The 18283-nt window shown below is 37.5% G+C and overlaps 1 protein-coding gene across 2 annotated transcripts; it reads left to right on the top strand.

Annotated features, from left to right (window-relative positions):
- Positions 1–1214: 1214 nt before the first annotated feature.
- Positions 1215–14208, top strand: PDZK1IP1 (PDZK1 interacting protein 1). 2 transcript variants are annotated; one of them, XM_063300121.1, is made up of 5 exons: positions 1215–1287; positions 1456–1603; positions 9873–9981; positions 11753–11863; positions 13263–14208. In XM_063300121.1, exons 2-5 carry the CDS (start codon positions 1528–1530, stop codon positions 13369–13371), a joined length of 405 nt encoding a protein of 134 aa, XP_063156191.1. In that variant the 5' UTR covers positions 1215–1287; positions 1456–1527; the 3' UTR covers positions 13372–14208. The 2 variants fall into 2 exon arrangements, with proteins under 2 accessions (XP_063156191.1, XP_063156190.1); XM_063300120.1 differs by having other exon boundaries at positions 1221–1603.
- Positions 14209–18283: the final 4075 nt, after the last annotated feature.

Below are 18283 nucleotides of genomic sequence, written 5' to 3'. Positions count from 1 at the left end.
GATAGGGCAGCCCCATACATTTGAGGCTCTCTTTTTCCTGCTGCAGATACAGCCTCCAAACTTCAGCCTCCACAAATACATAACTGATCCTGCTAGGAATATATATGGGTGCATCAGATTAACAAAGCAGTACTCCAGGAATGGAGACCTTGTCCAAAATCTCCCTCAACTGTTGGTGACAGCATGGAGCATCCATGCTGGATTTTTGACAACAATACGGAAATAGTTTTCACATTGCTTTCTTCCAGATTATTTCTTCACCTTCCAAATCTAGTCTGTTTAGTCTACAACCCTGGGATTTCCTTTGTTTTCCCATCCACGTACTAACAAAGTCTGACATTGCTTAACCTTTTTAAGATAGGACAACATGGTATACGGTGTCCTGCAACATCTCTTACCACTGTTCATTGTAATTGGGGTTGCTGGGCATTGCAGCATTGTTGTTCAGTAACATTTGTAGGGCCATAATATCCATTCCTTTCCATAGTCTTACATACATTATCTGGAAGTCTCATTTAGATCAGTGGAGCTCCTAAATTTAGAATTGCTTTGCCTGGCATCTTCTTTTCTGGTACAAGTCTGTTAAGAGGTCAGGAAAATATCACAGCAGAAAAAGAATTAAGACTTTCTCTTTCAGAATTGCTGTCCCATTCAAATTCAAAATGCACTTCCACTACAATTAAGCCAGTTTTTTAAATATATATATAAACCACTTAAATATATATATAAACCACTTTTCCAGGGTCCAGTGCTTTTGTGGCTCTTTGGAGTCTGGGTCAGTCTAACTGGGCACAGTTTGAAAAAAGAACCCATGACACACTCATGCCAACATAATTAAGGCACATTGAACAAACTTTCTCCTAGGCAGACCCCTTTCCTGTTGCCTGAACAGAGAAGTAGTGTCCTGCATCTGCTTCCCAAAATTGAAGGAAAATTCTTGCCCACCTTTCTTCCTCAAAACAGATGGAAAAGGGGTTTTGTGTTTGTGTGTGTGTGTTCTGCTCTCTAGCTTTAGTGACAAATAAAAAATCTGTTGGGCAGTTGCTGAAGTTCTTGTCTGTGGGAGATATTTCCTCTTCTTCTTCAAAGATTTATTTTAATTGGTTCTTTTTTCTGCCCTATATACCAAAGCCATTGCAACAGTGTGTAGTTTTGGTTTCCCAGCCTCTCTATGCCAAATACTTAAACATACTTCCTCCTTTTTTCCCCTGGATTCTCTCCAAGCCGTGAATTAGCTGCCAGAAACTCACCCCACAGATATCTGAGTCGTGCAGGAAGAAAGGAGAAGTAAATCACTCTGTTCTCTCCTGAGGTAGCTACAGTGCTCTGGAATGTTTGTGAGGGACAACCCTCCAGATAATGGGTTTGATAATCTACCAGACTAATCTAGGCGGGGCCTGCACAGAGACACCTTCGATCTTCTGATTTCACAGGTTGCCCTCTTGCTTTTTTCAGGGAAGGAGTAACTTTACTTCTCTGTCACCAGCAAAGAATATAAGCTGTTGGTCAGGCAAGTGGCATCTTTGCATGACTAACATGAATTTTTTTCTGGCTGTTACCCTTTGCCTTTTGACTGCTTTGGATCCTGTGAACTGCCAACGAGGTAATACATTCTATTTTAGCTTTTTGGTTTGTGTTGATCCATCTCTGGTAGGCAATGTATGGCAGCTGATGTTTCCTTCTATAGGTTTTTTTAAAGTGCTTTTCTTCACACAGTCTATTCTTCATCTCAATTCTCTCTTGGTTTGTCTCTTGCATTTCTGTTTTTTAGCTGTAAAAATTAGTACATAATATTACCAGGTTATCCTATGATGCTTGAAATGGCTGCTTGAGCTCAGTTAAACATTTTATAGCACATTACAATGCCTGCTTTATTCCTTTCTCCATTGTTAATGTGTTTTAGCTGGCTTTTAAATCTAAGAGTACTAGAGTTGTCCTTCATGCCTTGAAAAAACCAGAGGAAATGGATCATAAAAAAGAAACATAGTTGCATAACATTGGCATATGCTAACTTGTATGTAGTGATACAAATTTTGAAATAATTTCAGTAGAAATTCAATAGCTATAACTTCTGGGCAGGCAGGAGCTTTAGTGCATCTGTCCAGCAAATTCAAAGGAAAAAGTTTTCCATAATATGAAAGGAAGTAAGCCTACACTAGACATAAAATATAACTCTGTACTTCCGGGAATCAGTTGAGGACACATGAAACTACTTGCTGAAGCTAAAGAAACCTATTCTCTGGCCCTGAGTGAACTGTGAGCCAAAGAACACTGAAAGAAATTCAGATATGTAAATGATGAGTAGGCACAAGATGAAACAAAAATGTCATAAGCTGGGAGAGTCCATTAACAATCCTGTATGATGACTTTCTGAAACATCATTGTTTTTCCATGTGATAATCACTGGATTTCCAAATGACACTGATGCTTCTGGAAAGGAGTTGCAAAGAAATCCTGCGACAAAAAGCCATTGCTTGAAGAAGGATATGTCCAGCCTTCTTGTCCTATTTGGTTTCCTGTCCTACTTGGTGATGTAATTTAGCATTAAACTGGAAAGACTGGACATTTTGCTGCAACAAAAAATGACAAGGTTTCCCAGATTTTAGTTTCATAACCCTTCAACAATCTCTATCTAGATAGAGCAATGTCATCCATACAGGCTTTAGAAGTAGCAAACGTTGCAGCCAGGACTGAGTGTATACGAGGCAGGAAGGGGCCATCATTCCCTTTTCCCACTAATTTTGCCATGCTAGTTCCACTTATTAAAAAGAAGTAAAGGGGTTTTCTTCTTTCCATATACAGTAAGCAGTAAAAAAAAAAAAAAAGAGGGAAAGGGAGACACTTCTTGCCGCACCTACCAGCAAAGGAAAGTGCAGGTCCCTCCTGAAACTATTTTTACACTTTCCACTTATTGGTCAACTTCAGAAAGAAGCCATTGGGTCTTTTTTCCCATTCAGCTTGGTAAAAGGAGGCAGTGGGAGGGAATGAAAGAGGCTGTTTTTCTGTCTTTTAAATGTAAGTATTCCTTTTTTGCCCACTGCATTTTACAACTTCTTCTGGTCTGAATACTCCACTTTGCCTTTGGGGCCTCATTTCGGAAGTAGTGGGTAGAGTCAGAATCAAAACAGAATTTGATTTCATTCTCATTTCATTCAAGTTAAATATGGTTAATATAATTGCCTTTCAGTCCAGCACTTAAATGAGTTTTCCCTTCTGTTCCATTAAAAATTAACACTTGGTAGTAAGTTTGGAGAACTGCAATCAAAGTCTATGGGGAACTCATGAGACCCTGGGGTCGGGCCTCTACAACCTTCTAGATGGACAGGCTGAGGGAGGGACAGGGATAGCCTTGGCAATGTCCTTCCTTTTTTCTTTATTTTAAAATTTTTGGCTGAATGGGCATTCTGTTGTAGAGTCAGGCTCCAAACATCCATACTTGTTATCTTTATTTCCCAAAGAACTTCTAGCATTGTGGGAAATGAAGGCAACAGCGATGGCTGTCTGAACTTTGCTCTGAAGTAGTCACCCATTCTGGAAAACACAAACAATTCATTTGGAGGGTATCAGTTTGGAAAAGGCTAAGTTTGTTTACCTGGTTTCCTACAGGGCAAGATGTTGATTAAGTCAATTCACAAAAATGAGTGAGATTTCAAGATTGCTTCATCAGGCAAGACACTTAAAAAAAAACTTATATAGAAGGCATTCTAAATAATAATTCTTAGATAAATCTTAATCTGCTTACTTCCTATGCAGGAGCTTCTGTAAGTCTTTCTAATGATACTTCTGGATAAAACCAGAAGTTCTAATGTTTTCTTTATGGTCCTTGTTCTGTAGACTAGACTGGGAAATTACAAAACATAACAGAAGAAGCCAATGTCTAAACCATTTTTGTACTGTTGCCAAGAAAGCTGTATGGTTGTAACCATGTACAGTAGTCGCCAGCAGTTCTGCTTGACTCAGGGGCATCTTTATTTTTCATACTTCAAACATGTTTGCCAGGTGCAAAACAAGGACTCCTACATCTTTAACAGCTGAGTAAAAGTTTCACTTGCTGGACTGGAGTCCTGTCTTCTCTGGCACTTGACCACCCATGTAAATTTCTCTATACTTTCAGTATAAAATGCTGCATATCATACATGAATGGGTGCATTCCATCAACCTTGTGTTCAGCAAATGGCTATAACAGGCAACTTGAGGAGCCTGTAATTGACAGCATCAGACAATTTGGTACTTCTCTTTTTGCAAAAGTTGCAAAAGTTAACATTAGTTATAAACATTAATGAAAATGAATGTAAGACAGTAACTGAATTCCCATTGCATACTAAGCCATGTTGCATATTTACTCAAAAATAAGATTAATAGGACTTATTCCCTAAAAAATGTTGTAAGGCCTCTGGTCTGACAGCTCAATCATATATGCAAATAAACTCTAAATAAGTCCTTTGAGGTTTATTAGGGTTTCATACCAGGAAACTGGATATGTTACAGCCAAAATTCATTATGTGATACCCTGTTCTACACATATTAATTCATAAGAAACAATACATTCAGTGAGACTTATTGGAAAATCAGATGACAGCTGCAAAATGTCAACTGTGATCATGCTTTTAATTTTATTTGCTATTGCTTAGCTCATTTATGCTCTTTGCATAACATAGCTTGCTGAAAAAGGAGTAGCATGATGAGTACATAGGTATATATAAGTCCTACTTTTGCAAATCCAGAAAGAATTTTTCTACAACTTATTTAATTTTATCTTACTGGAATGCTTCATCTTTCTTGTACTTGTCCTTTTAGTTTGAAATATGGTTGCATTAAATGATACATTCATACAAAATGTACAACTTCATATAAATATGATTGCATTAAATTCTACAGGTTCACTTTCCACCATTCCATTTTCTAACTTTGTCATCAACAGATTCCCCAGAATATTTTCTTAACCCTCATTATGGGTGCATTCACTTTTGAACCTATATGGTAATGTGTAACCCTTTAACCAGGAGTTGAATGCAAAAAGGTAACTCAGCATTGTGGAAAAAACTAAGTAGCCTGGCCCTGTGAGCCCATGGGAGTGTTTCAGAGTGGATTTGCAATCCTATACATGTTTCCTCAGAAATACTATCCAGTAGGTTCAGTGAAATTCCCGCATAAGTGAGTATAGGACTGCAGTTGTAATAATTAGATAGTCCTATGTTCAGAGTGTTATGAAACCTTATGTTCATTAGTATGTATGAGTTTTTCTTTTCTTCTTTACTGTGTCCTGTTATTTTATGTATGGTATCTTAACTCAAAGGAATGTAATAGGTAAATTTTATTGGGATCGTTTGCATTACGCTAGTTAATCCATTTCTTATGAAGACAACAGCATTTTCTTGTTCATTATCTTAGAGCTACCATATTTTGACTACAAAAATCCAGATGATCATGAGATGGCAGTAAGCAGATGCAGAAAATTCTTCTTCTTTGCTCCCATCTAATGTTCTTCTGGAGTTTTGCAGCCCAGATATGATATTTCTGGATTGTCCAGATATCATTATATGTTGTAGCAAGGGGAAAGTCAGCCCTATTGTACACTGTTATTGCTCTTTTTCTTGTGCTGTTCTAACTTAAGATAGTTAATTCTGAAAAACCCTAATGAAAATTCACTATGTACTGGATGCCCAGCAGATTATTCACTCATGGCGTATTATCCACTAAATGGAGCACTGATTCAATTTCAGGACAATTAAATGAAGTTAACTAGGGTCACTCCTTGTGCTAAAGTATAGCTTGATTTAACTATAAATAAATCATAATTGATTACAAGTCATACTGACCGGTAAACTGTGGTTCCACAAAATCATGGATAGGTTCACATAACCTGCTTTAAATAAACAAACCCCAAGTATAATGTATGAATCTAGCCATTGGTTTCAGCTATTGCACATTTATGGAATATTTTATCAGCCCTCTGATTGCTTGTGGGCTTTCAATGGACACAATATTAAATATGGGAACAAATTGAAATATGGCAACAGGTTTATTTTATTTATTTATTTATTTATTTGTCATATTTTTATTACCGCCCATCTCCCCCACTCAGGGGATCCTGGGCGGTTCACAATAAAACAGTATAAAATACAGTAAAATCAGAATAATGTCAATAAATATACATATAACATATAATAAAATCCAAGTGATGGCATATCTAATGTGTTTAATGTGTCTGGGGTTATTTCCTGTGGCAATAACAGCATTAGTGGGATCAGAACCTCAGCAAGTTATGAGGTTTATCTTAATCTTTCACTCTACATCATAGTCTGCCCCCAAATTGTACCCTATTCTCTCCAAAGGGCCTCAGAAAAAGAGGGCAAGGTTTATGCAGCTTTAATAATTGGGTAGAAGAGAGGATTTCAGCAAGTATCCATTAAGTCAAATTACTCCTTCCTCATCCCTGTTTATAATGTTTACTTTTTTTCCTGGGTATCTGACCATTTTAGCTCTCAGATTTAAATTCTAGGGCTGGTCTGCAGATCCCCAGATGCTCCCTGGAGTTGTCAATTATTAAAAGGTTTCTGTCTCTTTGCTGCATTGTCCAGATATTTGCATCCTAGAGATGGTAGCCCTAATAAACTATTGTTAAAGGAAAGAGGTGTTGATAGGACTCTTGCAGGAAGAAAGGGTCCTTCCATTCTGCAGCTATATTTCTTCCCCTCCTCACTTCCAGTAGCTGTTTCTTGTAAAAGAAAAAAAATTATGGTGGTGTTTAACACATTCATCATGATGTCAGATTTGGCCATTGAATGCCATTTTTTTCAACAATGGACATTGGTGCATTGCAACATCCATCAATATATTTCGAAGTTGTCAATTATTATTAAGGCAAAGGTTCAGTGCTACAAACAACTGCAGGAGGTAAATAAATGCAGTAGATGAAACTTGATTATTGGATCACTGTGATGAGCAAAGTTCCATTCTTGTACCTGTTATGCAGCTCTTGAAGGCATAAGAGCAGCCTTATCAAGAGTTGGCAAACTCTATCTCCTGCTTCCTTTCAGGTGCATTTTATTAAAACAAATATTTTGTTTTCCAAGCGTCTCTAATATGGTACACCTTTTCCGTATTTGTTCTTTGCTTGTTGTACATTATCTGGATGTTAATGAATAATCTGTTAGAACTGTCTGAGTTTGGGTTCAGAAAGAGTGATGGGGAATAAAGTAGATGGTTTTTCAATTTGTTTTAAGTTTATAATTCCACAAATGATGACTAGATTCAAGGTCGCAAAGCTCCTTTTCCTTTTCTAGTTGTGCACTAGTTTTCAGAGCCACAGGCATGAAGGAGAAAAAAAGCCTTCAGCTGAAAATCCACTTATCTGCATAATTACTGATGGTACATTAAGTACTGACCTTTTTAGTACCTGGCTGTTCCAGGGCTTTCACTTCTAGTTCTTGCCTTTTCTGAATTGGATCTCATCAAATTGAACTAAGGTCTACCCCGCCCCCCTTTCATTTTAACAATGTAGAAAGAAAGAAAGAAAGAAAGAAAGAAAGAAAGAAAGAAAGAAAGAAAGAAAGAAAGAAAGAAAGAAAGAAAAAGGTATCTCTAATTTTTAAAATAAAGACAAGATACAAATTGGCAGAACAGAACTTTGGACTGTTTTCCATTGGTTGTTCTAGTCCAGCATTAACTAAGACAGAACAATTTGCTCTTGTATTAACTTAGGGCTTTTATTTGCTTTTAGAATTCCACCAAAGTTTCAGGATTACTGAGGATTACCAAAAAAGACACTACTGATAGTAGAAAGGAGTTGATAGTTTGCACTTTTCTTCTTCATCCTCTGACAGTTCACCTTTTCTCAAAACCACATGTTGGGGAAGCTGATACTTCTTTAGATGCTGAAAGATTCAACTGAAGTTCTGAAGAGAGCCTGCGTGAATTGCTCAGTATCCAAAGTTTAATCTGAGTGCTTAATCAAGTAAATATATTCAAAAGCTATTAAAAAAACCCTCCACTGCTAGAATGTTTAGATTTTAGAAGCCTTAGTTAGGGCTTTACACAAAATGGGAACCTGGTCATAGAGGCTTCTAAATTCAAAAGGAGCAGGAAGCATGTGTATACCCAATTTCCCACCCATGTTCAGCAATATTGAAAAAGCTACCGATGCACCTCAAGCCACTGAAATTGCTTTTTTGAAAAAGGTGTGTACACTTTTGTTTCAGAGAAGACAAAAATAAAGACAGAGAGCACTGGTGTCACTTTTGGCAAAACAGGTCTGTTTTCCAAAATATCATAAGCTCTTTTGGAACTGCCTAACCATTTTGAGAGATTGCAGTATTGGGGAAGAGATTTAGTTTATTTTCAGGGTGGGGTAAAGATTGGGCATTTTTCCAAGAAAGAGATTGTTAAGAGGGCAGCAAAACGCAACTGGGCTGGGACAATTAGTCATAATGTTGCAAAACAGTCCAACCATTTTTTTTTCAGAAAGAGAAGATTTCTCAAAATTTGCTGGGTAGGTTTCAACATGCCATCCTCAATAAAACAGTTGTTTTGACAGGAAAGTCAAGAGAAGAGATTGCTTTTCGGCCTCCCATTTCTTTATTGGTTTAGCTATGGCTTTGCACAAAGACAACTAGAAAAATGGCTTTTTTATAGGTTTCTGACATTGTTGATAGGGTATAACATCTGAACTGAAAAAATATGGATGACCACTAGATGGCAGCAAAAGGTTAGACTTTTCTGAATCTCTTTCCTGCCATCTAGTGGTTGTTTGATTTTTGCAGTGGATATACGGTAGCCCCAGTTGGTGCTGGCAAGCTTCAGATATGATATAAACTATTGGAATGTCTCAGTGGATTGAGAAGAAATGTATTCCCAAGTATTTAATAAATCAACTTTCTCTGAATCTATCAAAGAAAGTGCGTCTTTGAATTTGTATTGAAAGAGGCTTACGCATAGTTGCTTGTATAGGGTTGGAATAGATTTCCCTAGAAAACTACATTGCTGTGTCCATGTACTTACCGTGTAAACTCAAAGGAGTTTTCTCCCTTCATCTCTCAACACATCTGTACTTCCCACGTTACGATGACCCTGTTTTGCAGAATCTCTGAGTCAATTGCTGAGTGAGCAGCTATATAAATCAATTAAACAGATGAACAAATTAATATAATTTATATTCTGAACCAGAAAAATACTGAGGGCAATAGCCCTTGATTTGTGATATGGCTGATCTTACAACTTGGACAGATTCACATTCTGATGTAAAATTGATGGAGAAAAGTTCTTGATTCACAACAATTAATTCCCAGGTAGCACTTTATCACAATAATCAATATGAAATATAGCCATTTTGGTTGCTATGGCATTATTTTGTGGCTTTCTTCTTGTCTATTTGTGAGTGTGTATGTGTGCAATATTCAAGATTTATTTAGATGTAATCTAGATATATCTAGCTATCTAGCTACTATTATACAGTATATATACTGTACTGGATGCACATAACTATTTAGCTACTGTTACTTCAATTTAACAACCAGTAATCTTAGCACTTAATAAAAATAGGCTTGTGTGCAGATAAATATTAATGCATCATGCTGTAATTTTTCTAGTCTAATAAAATAAGTACCTACAGTAATCTTCCTGCTCACCTAGCAGTTCGAAAACATGCAAATGTGAGTAGATCAATAGGTACCGCTTCAGCGGGAAGGTAACGGCGTTCCGTGTCGTCATGCTGGCCACATGACCCGGAAGTATCTACGGACAACGCCGGCTCTAAGGCTTAGAAATGGAGATGAGCACCGCCCCCTAGAGTCGGACACAACTGGACTTTACGTCAAGGGAAACCTTTACCTTTACCTTTACAGTAATCTTGCTTGAACTCCTTTTCTTCACAGTTAACAGGAATCTTCAGCCATGGCTACAAGGTGTCATTGCCGTTACAGTGTTTTTGGTTTTGGCAGTGATTGCCTTTATCATCAACAGATTATGGTGCCAGGATAAAGAGTAAGTGGTGATTTTTCTTTCCTCTATCATGATATGTGGCATTTTGCTTGGTTTTATTCTACATTAAGTCTGTTTGGTCTGGAGATCGGCAATGAACTCCCCATTTTCCTAAAGTAAAGTGGCTGCAGGGGCCATTAAACTGGAATGGAATTTCTAAGGGAATAAGGATTAAAGATCCTTTTTAGAGTTTTCTCAAAGCAATTCATCCCCAACCTTGTGTTTATATTTCTCTGCTGGAGAGAAAAAAAATGCAGATATCTCAATATTTTCTTCTGTGTGATTGAAATTAGGAAACTAATTTCCTAATTATTAAGGAGTAGGAAAACTGGTTCCATGGCCTGACTGGATTCCTTCCTCCTTTCTCATAGTTCCCTCCTAATAGGGAAGGAGACCTCCCAGTGTCACATCTGCTTTAGCTAGGGCTATAAGATCTGGCTGCAAAAAATTCAAATGGATTTGTTATCACACGGTAGCAAAGACTTAGATTTTATGTATTTCGAATGGTTGTTCAGAGTTTTGCAGCCCAGATATGGTAGCTATAGAGTTGTCCTCACAGCATTAGGTTATGGAACTGATCCCTTTCTTTTAGCTATTGGTTACATACAAGTTGCGTACCAAATCTTGTGGAGACATGATCACTCAACATATAAACTATAATACTTCTCCACGCAGATTAATACATTCATGAACCAGGAGGATCTGAAGTGTGAGCTACATTAGCAGATGTTGGCTCTGTAACTTTAACCCAGGATGTCCCACATTAATTAGATAGAATGGTGGACTACACACAGCAAACTCTTTAGCATACAGGACAGACAATTTCTCTGTTGAGCCAGACAGTTAAAGCATTCATGAAACGATGTGTTTATGATATTGTACACCTACTGAAAGAAATGCTTTTCCAGGCTGGTAAGATGGAAAAGCATATATTATGTGATTTTCAAACTTTCTGCTTTCAGGAAATACTGTGCACATTACTTTCCCTGCCAGGAAGTCCCTGAATCCTTGTTGCAGAACTAAAAGGCCATTTAGGCCATTGACTCCAACCTGCTGCCTTTTTAAAAATCATTCAATCAGAATCTCCCTTCCTGAATCTTAAATCCATTATTCCATATCCTGCACTTTGGAATGACAAAGAATAGTTCTTGACCTTCCTCTCTGTGGAATTCTTTCAGGTCTTTGTTCTCATGTCTCTCGTCAGTCTTCCCAAGGTTAAATATACTCTGTTCCTTCTATTTTTATTTGGAGTCCCCCCACCCTCCTCATTGCCCTTCTCTACATTAGTTTCAGGTCTTCTGAATCCTTCTGAAAGTATGATGCCCAGAAATGGACAGAGTAGCACAGACTGAGTCTGTCCAAAGCAGTATTCGAGATGTTTCCCTTGTTGCTGCCATCCTTGGTGATTAAGTAATAGCAATTGAGTAATGAGCTTTTCATGAGTGATTGTCAGGTGATGGAATGCTTTTTCAAGAGAGGTTATTTAGTCACTGGGCATAACCTTCTCCTTTCCTCAGACTTTTAGTCTTAATTAGCTGGGGTACACCTTTATTACTGATGGTACCATTGTGTCTTCTACAGAGTTATCATTGTTTTTTTTCATTCTACTAATGTTGATGGTGTAAGCTGCCACTCTTGGGCTCTGTCTTATAACATTCAGAAATAAAGGAATACAGTATATATTTGATCTTCCACTGAAAAAAACTGCATGTATGGATTGCTCATAAAATTCATCTTTTTGATCTCATTGGGCTCCTGCTAATTGCTTCTGCAGCAATTCCAAAGAAGAAGTAAAACAAGTGTCCTTCAAAGCGGGGGAGACTGAAGAGTCCATCATTTCTAATAGCATGGAAGGAAGATACTCAGCAACTGCAGCGGACTTCAGGTTAGTGTTGTTTTCTGAACTATTAAAACATGTAACTAACAGCACGCTTCTAGAAATGCCTGTACAGAAGTAAATCCCATGCAGTGTTCAATGCGGCTTCTTCTAAGGTAAGTGTACATCAGATGTCAGCCTGTTTCTGACAGAAAGGGGATTTTTGGTTTGGCTTGTGATTACCTGTCCTTGATTTGCCATTTTCTCTCTGTCCATTTTACCCCCAATTAACAGTAACAGGACCTGACAATGTGATCAATAACGACTGATAAACGAAAAGTTTCACATGTTTGTGTTTTATTTAGTTCTTTCTTTTAACTGTTAATTTGGCTGCATTATCTAATCAACAACCCTGAAATGCTTCACTTCTGAAATCTATAGGAAAGAGCAAATTGATTTATGGATATTTCAACCATCTGTGACCATTTGGGAATATTAAAGAATTGTTGAGAACATGGAGTTGGTTCTTTTTCTACAGCAACATTTTTACTGTGGTTAACTATGTGTAGGTGTTAGCCCTGCGAGGTAGTCCAGACAAAAAGCACAACCAGGAGTACTAGCTCAGTCTTTATCGTACCATTGCATTAAAAGAACTTGCAAGACTGAAAGTATTTCTCCCCGCCTGTCAGCCCTCCCAGGTAAACCAGACAGGAAACACGACCAGATGAGCTAATTCTACTTTATTTTAAGGCTACATTAACAGAATCTTGCAAGTCTGAAAGTACACATCTCCCACCCTCCCTATTTACTGCCTGAGTAGTTAGGGTGGGTCCTTCCTAAGTTTCTTTCTCTGGCTGTTACTCTGTTGCAGGCTCCTTTCTCTTTTATCTGATCATTCCCTAGGTAACATTTCTTCCCCCCATCTTTGAAGGCCACCTGTACATTCCATCACAGCTACTTTCCTTCCAGAAAGCTAGGGAGGATCCCTTCTGAAATGTTTCCCATGCCTTCCCTCCTTCTCTGGGCTGAAATACCTTTTATATGCTGGTTGTCCAGTCTGTGGCTCTCCCTCCTATCTCCCAAGGTTATTCCCGCATACCATTACATCAGGAGCAGTAAATGGTTATACCAGTGAATAAAAAGGATGTATGATTTTTCCAGCATAATGGATGAGAGGGCCAAATACTTTTTCACCCATCTCCATTCAGGAGAAGAGGCAACTTCAAGACGGTGAATAACAATTCTGTAGGAGACAATCTCCCCATCTTTTTCTTCTACCCAATCACTGCTCTTTCAGGGAAGGGAAGAATCATATGAACAGGACCTACCATGAGTATCAGTGTAACTGTCTCTGAAATTGAGACAAGAGATTGGAGGGAGACCTACACATGGTATCCTTGATCATAGGATGAGAGCCAATTTAATAATAATACTAATAAAAAAACATATTCTTTTTCTAATATTTCAGGTGTGAAGAAGGCCCTCATGTCTATGAAAACAAAGTGGAGTTTGAGTGTGACACCATGACTAAATGCCACGTTGAAAATCATGTAGAAGTTCTTACCACAAATATGTAACATTATTTTGGAGTGTTATTTATTCTTACATTTTAAAACCTCCCTATAATATAGATTCCACATCATAAATATACAATTTAATCAATCTATTCAAAGGCCAATGGCCAACTATGTTTGGGAGGCAGTATTAATCCATTTTTGCTTTGGATTTATTTTTCTGTTACGTACAAGTTCTGAGGTGAGCTGCACATGTGTCTGACAGGTAGACTTAATTGGCATGTAGTATTCTCTCATATGTTTTTCACCAAAGTCTCACTAACAGACTTCATTCCATTTTACTTCCTTTGTTGCATGTCTTTGCACCTTAGAACCTTTGCCAAGCTTATTGCTATAGATGGTCTACAAGCTCACCTTCAGCTCTTCTATAGCTCACTGTGATGTTCCAGCTGATGTTACCTGGGAATTTCTTGGCTGAAAATTCTTCTTCATGGTAAAAGATTTCATATTTTCTTCAGACAACTTGTAGAAGTACATGAATAGTGTTATTAGCAAAGGTGAAGGCTGGGCAGTAGTCTTCTACCAATTGCTTCCATTTTATTTTTCATTATTGTTACAGAGTCACCATAGAAGGATACCTTTTTCGATGAGGCTGGTATGATTTCTGTATAAAATTTTTGCACGTGAATTTTCAGTTTTCCTTTCCATATCTGCATAAAACAAACGAAAGGACTCATTATATACCTTGTTGCTTGTTACTTTTTAAATAAATGTTTATACTTTTTAGAAACTGCTAGCCCTAATTAATATAGGAACAATGATCAGAAGGTATAATTTGCCAACATAAAAATGGATCACTATGTATAGTTTTAAAACATTCAGAATAAAAGCGTTTATTCTTATTTATAACATGGTTGTTCCTTTTATTTATTTCAATCTCTGGATGTTGGATGCCCAGATATAATAAGCTTCTTATTCATAAGTGATATAGAAATCACCAGATTTTTTCTGTCACTTCTTACCTAGTGAATTCCCATTAAGGGTGTGCAGAAATCAAGTTATTTGATTTGAGGGCATGATCCACAGCTCTGAGAATGGTCAGGTCCAAATCTGGTCACTCCAGGGATAGTTTACTCTATTTTCACAGAGCAAAACTGGGGAAAACAGAACTATATAAACTGTATAAAGTACACTTAAATATAAAATTATCAAACTCAGAGAAAAACAAATTTTGCTAATAGATAATCAACAAGGCTTGTGCAAAGTTAAATTCTGTCTTATACCATCATCTGCCAGCAATACCTCTGTGTTCTACATAGGACAAATGGGACAAACTTTGTGCAAAAGAATTCATGGACACGTGTTTGACATCAGGACTCAAAACAAGGACAAAATATTATCAAACTTCCCAGGACTCTCCATAGCAGACCTCAAAAAGCCAGTTTTGGAAAAGTGGGATTTTAACAGCACCATCAAACAAGAAATTATTTAACATCAATACATCAAACATCAATACGTAAAAAGGTTTCAGGCAATCAGAAGTTCTCAACAAACACAATGGGTTTTTCATACACTGTTAATTGATAAGGCACTTGTAATCTCTCACATGAGACTTGCCACTGCATAACCAACCTATCTTCCACTCCCTTTCTCCCCACCACCTTCCCCCCACCTCATCCCAATTTAAACCAGTCCAGCCACTTTAAGCATTTGATGAACTGAGCTGCAGGTCATGAAAGCTTATACCTTTTAATAAAATGTGTTAATCAGACAAGGTGCTACCAGACTCCTGAGGTTTTACCACCATAGACTAACATGGCTCTTCTACAAAATTAACTTTTTAGAATTCTTTGAGAATGTCAACAAATGTGTGGGTAAGATTATCGAGTAGACCAAAGACGGACAATGAGATACCTCCATGTTTTTGACTACCACTCGCACAGTCCCTTGCCACTGGTCATATGGATTAATGGAATTTGGAGCCCAACAATTCCTGGAGGGTATCAGGTTACAAATCCCTGACTATTCTATAGTTGGATCTTCAAAAGGCCTTTGATAAAGTCCCCCTGAAGACTCTTGTCTTAGTAAACTTAGAATTTATGAGATAAGAGGAAAATCCCTTTGCGGATCGGCATCATTAGGCTATTAAAGAATATAAACAAACTCTTCTCATAATTATATAAATGGTGTGGTTTCCCCAAGAACTGTGTTGAAATATGTAGCTTATTTATATATGATATGGAATTGGGTGTTCAGTGGTCTTGTCACACCCTATAAGCAAGTGTTATATGAAGCCTAATTTGATTGGCTTTAATTTGGAAAGATCTAGAGAAAACATTAAGGTGCAAGGACATCTCATGGACAACAATGGCATGTATTGTCAAGGCCATGATTTTCCTACTTATAACATATGGCTGTGAAACCTGGACCATCTGAAAGGCCAAATAAAGAAAAATTGATACCTTTGAATTGTGATACTACAAAAAAATGTGAATACCTTGGACAGACTGCAAGAAGAATAAATCACTCAATATATAATGCAGTAAAACCAGATTGCTCATGGAAGCACTAGTAGTGGAGCTCAAGTTTAAGTACTAGAGACACATAATGGGAAGGCAAAAGTCACAGGAGAAGACCATGATGTGATGCTTGGAAAAACTGAAGGTAATTAAAAAAGACGGCAACAGAAGAGAAGGTGACTGGATACTATCACTGAAAACAAAGTGTGAGCTTACAGAAACTCAAAGAAGTAGTTACTATCAGACAACCCTGGCAAAATGATTTCCATCGAACAAGTGGGAAAGAGTTGGAGGTAACTGAAAACCGAACAACAAATTAAAAAGGGATTTTGACATTACGGCAAAGAGTTTCATGAAAACGTAGGCCAAGGATGCAGCCATAGTGAAAAAATAGCTTCCATGATGCAGATCATTAAGAAAGGAATGGAAACTAAAACTATCATTAATACTTTTACATAAATCTGTAATGCAGCTTTAATAATAGTATATTGTATATACTTCTGGTTATCATACCTCAGAAAAGATACTGTAGAACTGCATGTTTCTTTTTCGGTTGCCTTTGGTGTTAGTGTTGGAATTATCAGGGATCAACTCAGCATTGTCTCATAAGCATAAAGGGGTTGCTCTAGCAAATCGCATCTCTATTGTGCTTGTGGGATGTCACGTGGGGTCACCTGATTTCCACTTCCTCCTTCTTCTTGGGCTTGGGGATTAACAGTCTCCATTACCTTGTGGGCAGACATGCAAGCAGGAGGTGCTGCAGGAATGCAGCCCTCCCCCAACCATCCCCTGTTACCCAGAACCAGTGATGATTAAATGCGTTCTACTGTGAACCTACCTGTATCCAGATCTACTGAATAAAAGTAAGCTATCTCTATTTTCTTCATCTAACTACAGTGTGAAGACTGAATTTATTTCTGAACATAATAAAGCTTAATGTGCAAGTTCTTTTTTGGTTCACGCTTCTATTCTGCTTGGAGTTCTTTTATTAACCTTTAAAAACTCCATCAGTTAGAACTGTTATCCTCTTCCTATTTCCTATATTAATTTTGCTTTACGAAATGTTTGAAATTGATTTTATTATGTCATTATTTTTAACCACTTTGATACAAGTCTGGCAAGAAAGTCCAGTACCCAATTTAAGAAACTGTCTTCTCCTAAGGTAAAGATAATACCTCTCTTGAGTCAAGCTGGACTAAGATTACACACACACACACACACACACTTCTCAGTGATCTATAGTCCATCCAAGAGCTGAGGTCACAAGAACATTATAGTTGTTGAGGTGACTCCAGAGAAGTGTTTAAATGTAACAGAATTCTAATCCTGTTGGATGAAGAAGACATAGGAGCAATCTTTGTCATTCTTCCTTCCCCTCGCAGTTTCTAGTAAAAAGCTGCTATGAAGAGCCTGACAATCCCTCCTTGAGAAATCATAAGAAGCAACACAAGGAACTTTAGGGAGGAGGAGAAGTATCATCTCTGTCTCTATTTTTTACAGTGGGTACCTGTTGCCAGGCAATGAAAATGAAATTTTTATCATGTTTCTGTGGGCTTCTGGTAACTCAACTGAATAGAATGGAAGGAGGTCCAAATTCCATAAATTAAAATACAGCTTAGCAACCACAACTGGGACTGGCAACTCTGTCACTAAGTACTACAATAGCTAACTGGAAAATCACATGACCATTATGGGCTTACAACATCACTTTTCATTCAGTCATTAAGCGAAACATCACATGATTGCAACTTAAGTTTTACTTCCATCTTCTCCATTAACTCTGCTTGTTGTGAATGGTGATCATGTGACTGCAGGACGCTGTGATGGTCATAAATGTGAGGATTGGTTGCAAAGCTTTTTTTTACACCATCGTAACTTTAAATGGTTGTTAAACAAGGCAGTTGGTAAGCAAGGACTACTTGTATAAGGAACATAAGGCTATCATTGCAGTCATCTAGCATTCAGCATGCTTAAAAGAGTGGATGTACTTCCCTCTAGAGGTCAGCAATGTGCATAAAATAACAATAGCTTGAATAAGACATAGTTTGAAAAAGTATTAGTTTGAAATACAGACCATATCAATTACTCACTGTTCATAGGCAAAGAAGTCAGTACGAAGCAAATTTATTTTTCAAATATGAGGCTATGTTTTTTATATCAGATGCATGCTTCCACAACTTAATTTGCCTGTATGAGTATTTCTGTCAATGAAACTGTTCCTCTTCTCTAATGTTGGAAAGGATATTTTGCATATTATAAGTGTATAGTATGGATTTAGGCCCTTAAACTAATTCCTCAGGATCGATCAAAATTTGGAGTTGGGATATATCTTCCTTCACTGCAAGAAGCTGTGTGCAGTCTGTGTCTGGATGGGGGGCAGTAGAATTCTTTCTCTTGCAAAAAAAAAATATTGCTGCTTATCTAATTGTTACTATCTAGAAAAAAGCCTTTCCACT

Source organism: Candoia aspera, chromosome 3, assembly GCF_035149785.1.
Source record: "Candoia aspera isolate rCanAsp1 chromosome 3, rCanAsp1.hap2, whole genome shotgun sequence".
Taxonomy (NCBI): Eukaryota; Metazoa; Chordata; class Lepidosauria; order Squamata; family Boidae; genus Candoia; species Candoia aspera.
The sequence above is the reverse complement of the archived record's forward strand: the minus strand, read 5'-3'. Positions and strand labels throughout refer to the sequence as shown.

Bases quoted from the DNA above. Each gene is read 5' to 3' on its own strand.
- PDZK1IP1 (XM_063300121.1), top strand. From the start codon at position 1,528: ATGACTAACATGAATTTTTTTCTGGCTGTTACCCTTTGCCTTTTGACT. The intron at 1,604-9,872 runs GTAATACATTCT...TTTTCTTCACAG, and splicing joins TCCTGTGAACTGCCAACGAG to TTAACAGGAATCTTCAGCCA. The intron at 9,982-11,752 runs GTAAGTGGTGAT...TTGCTTCTGCAG, and splicing joins TTATGGTGCCAGGATAAAGA to CAATTCCAAAGAAGAAGTAA.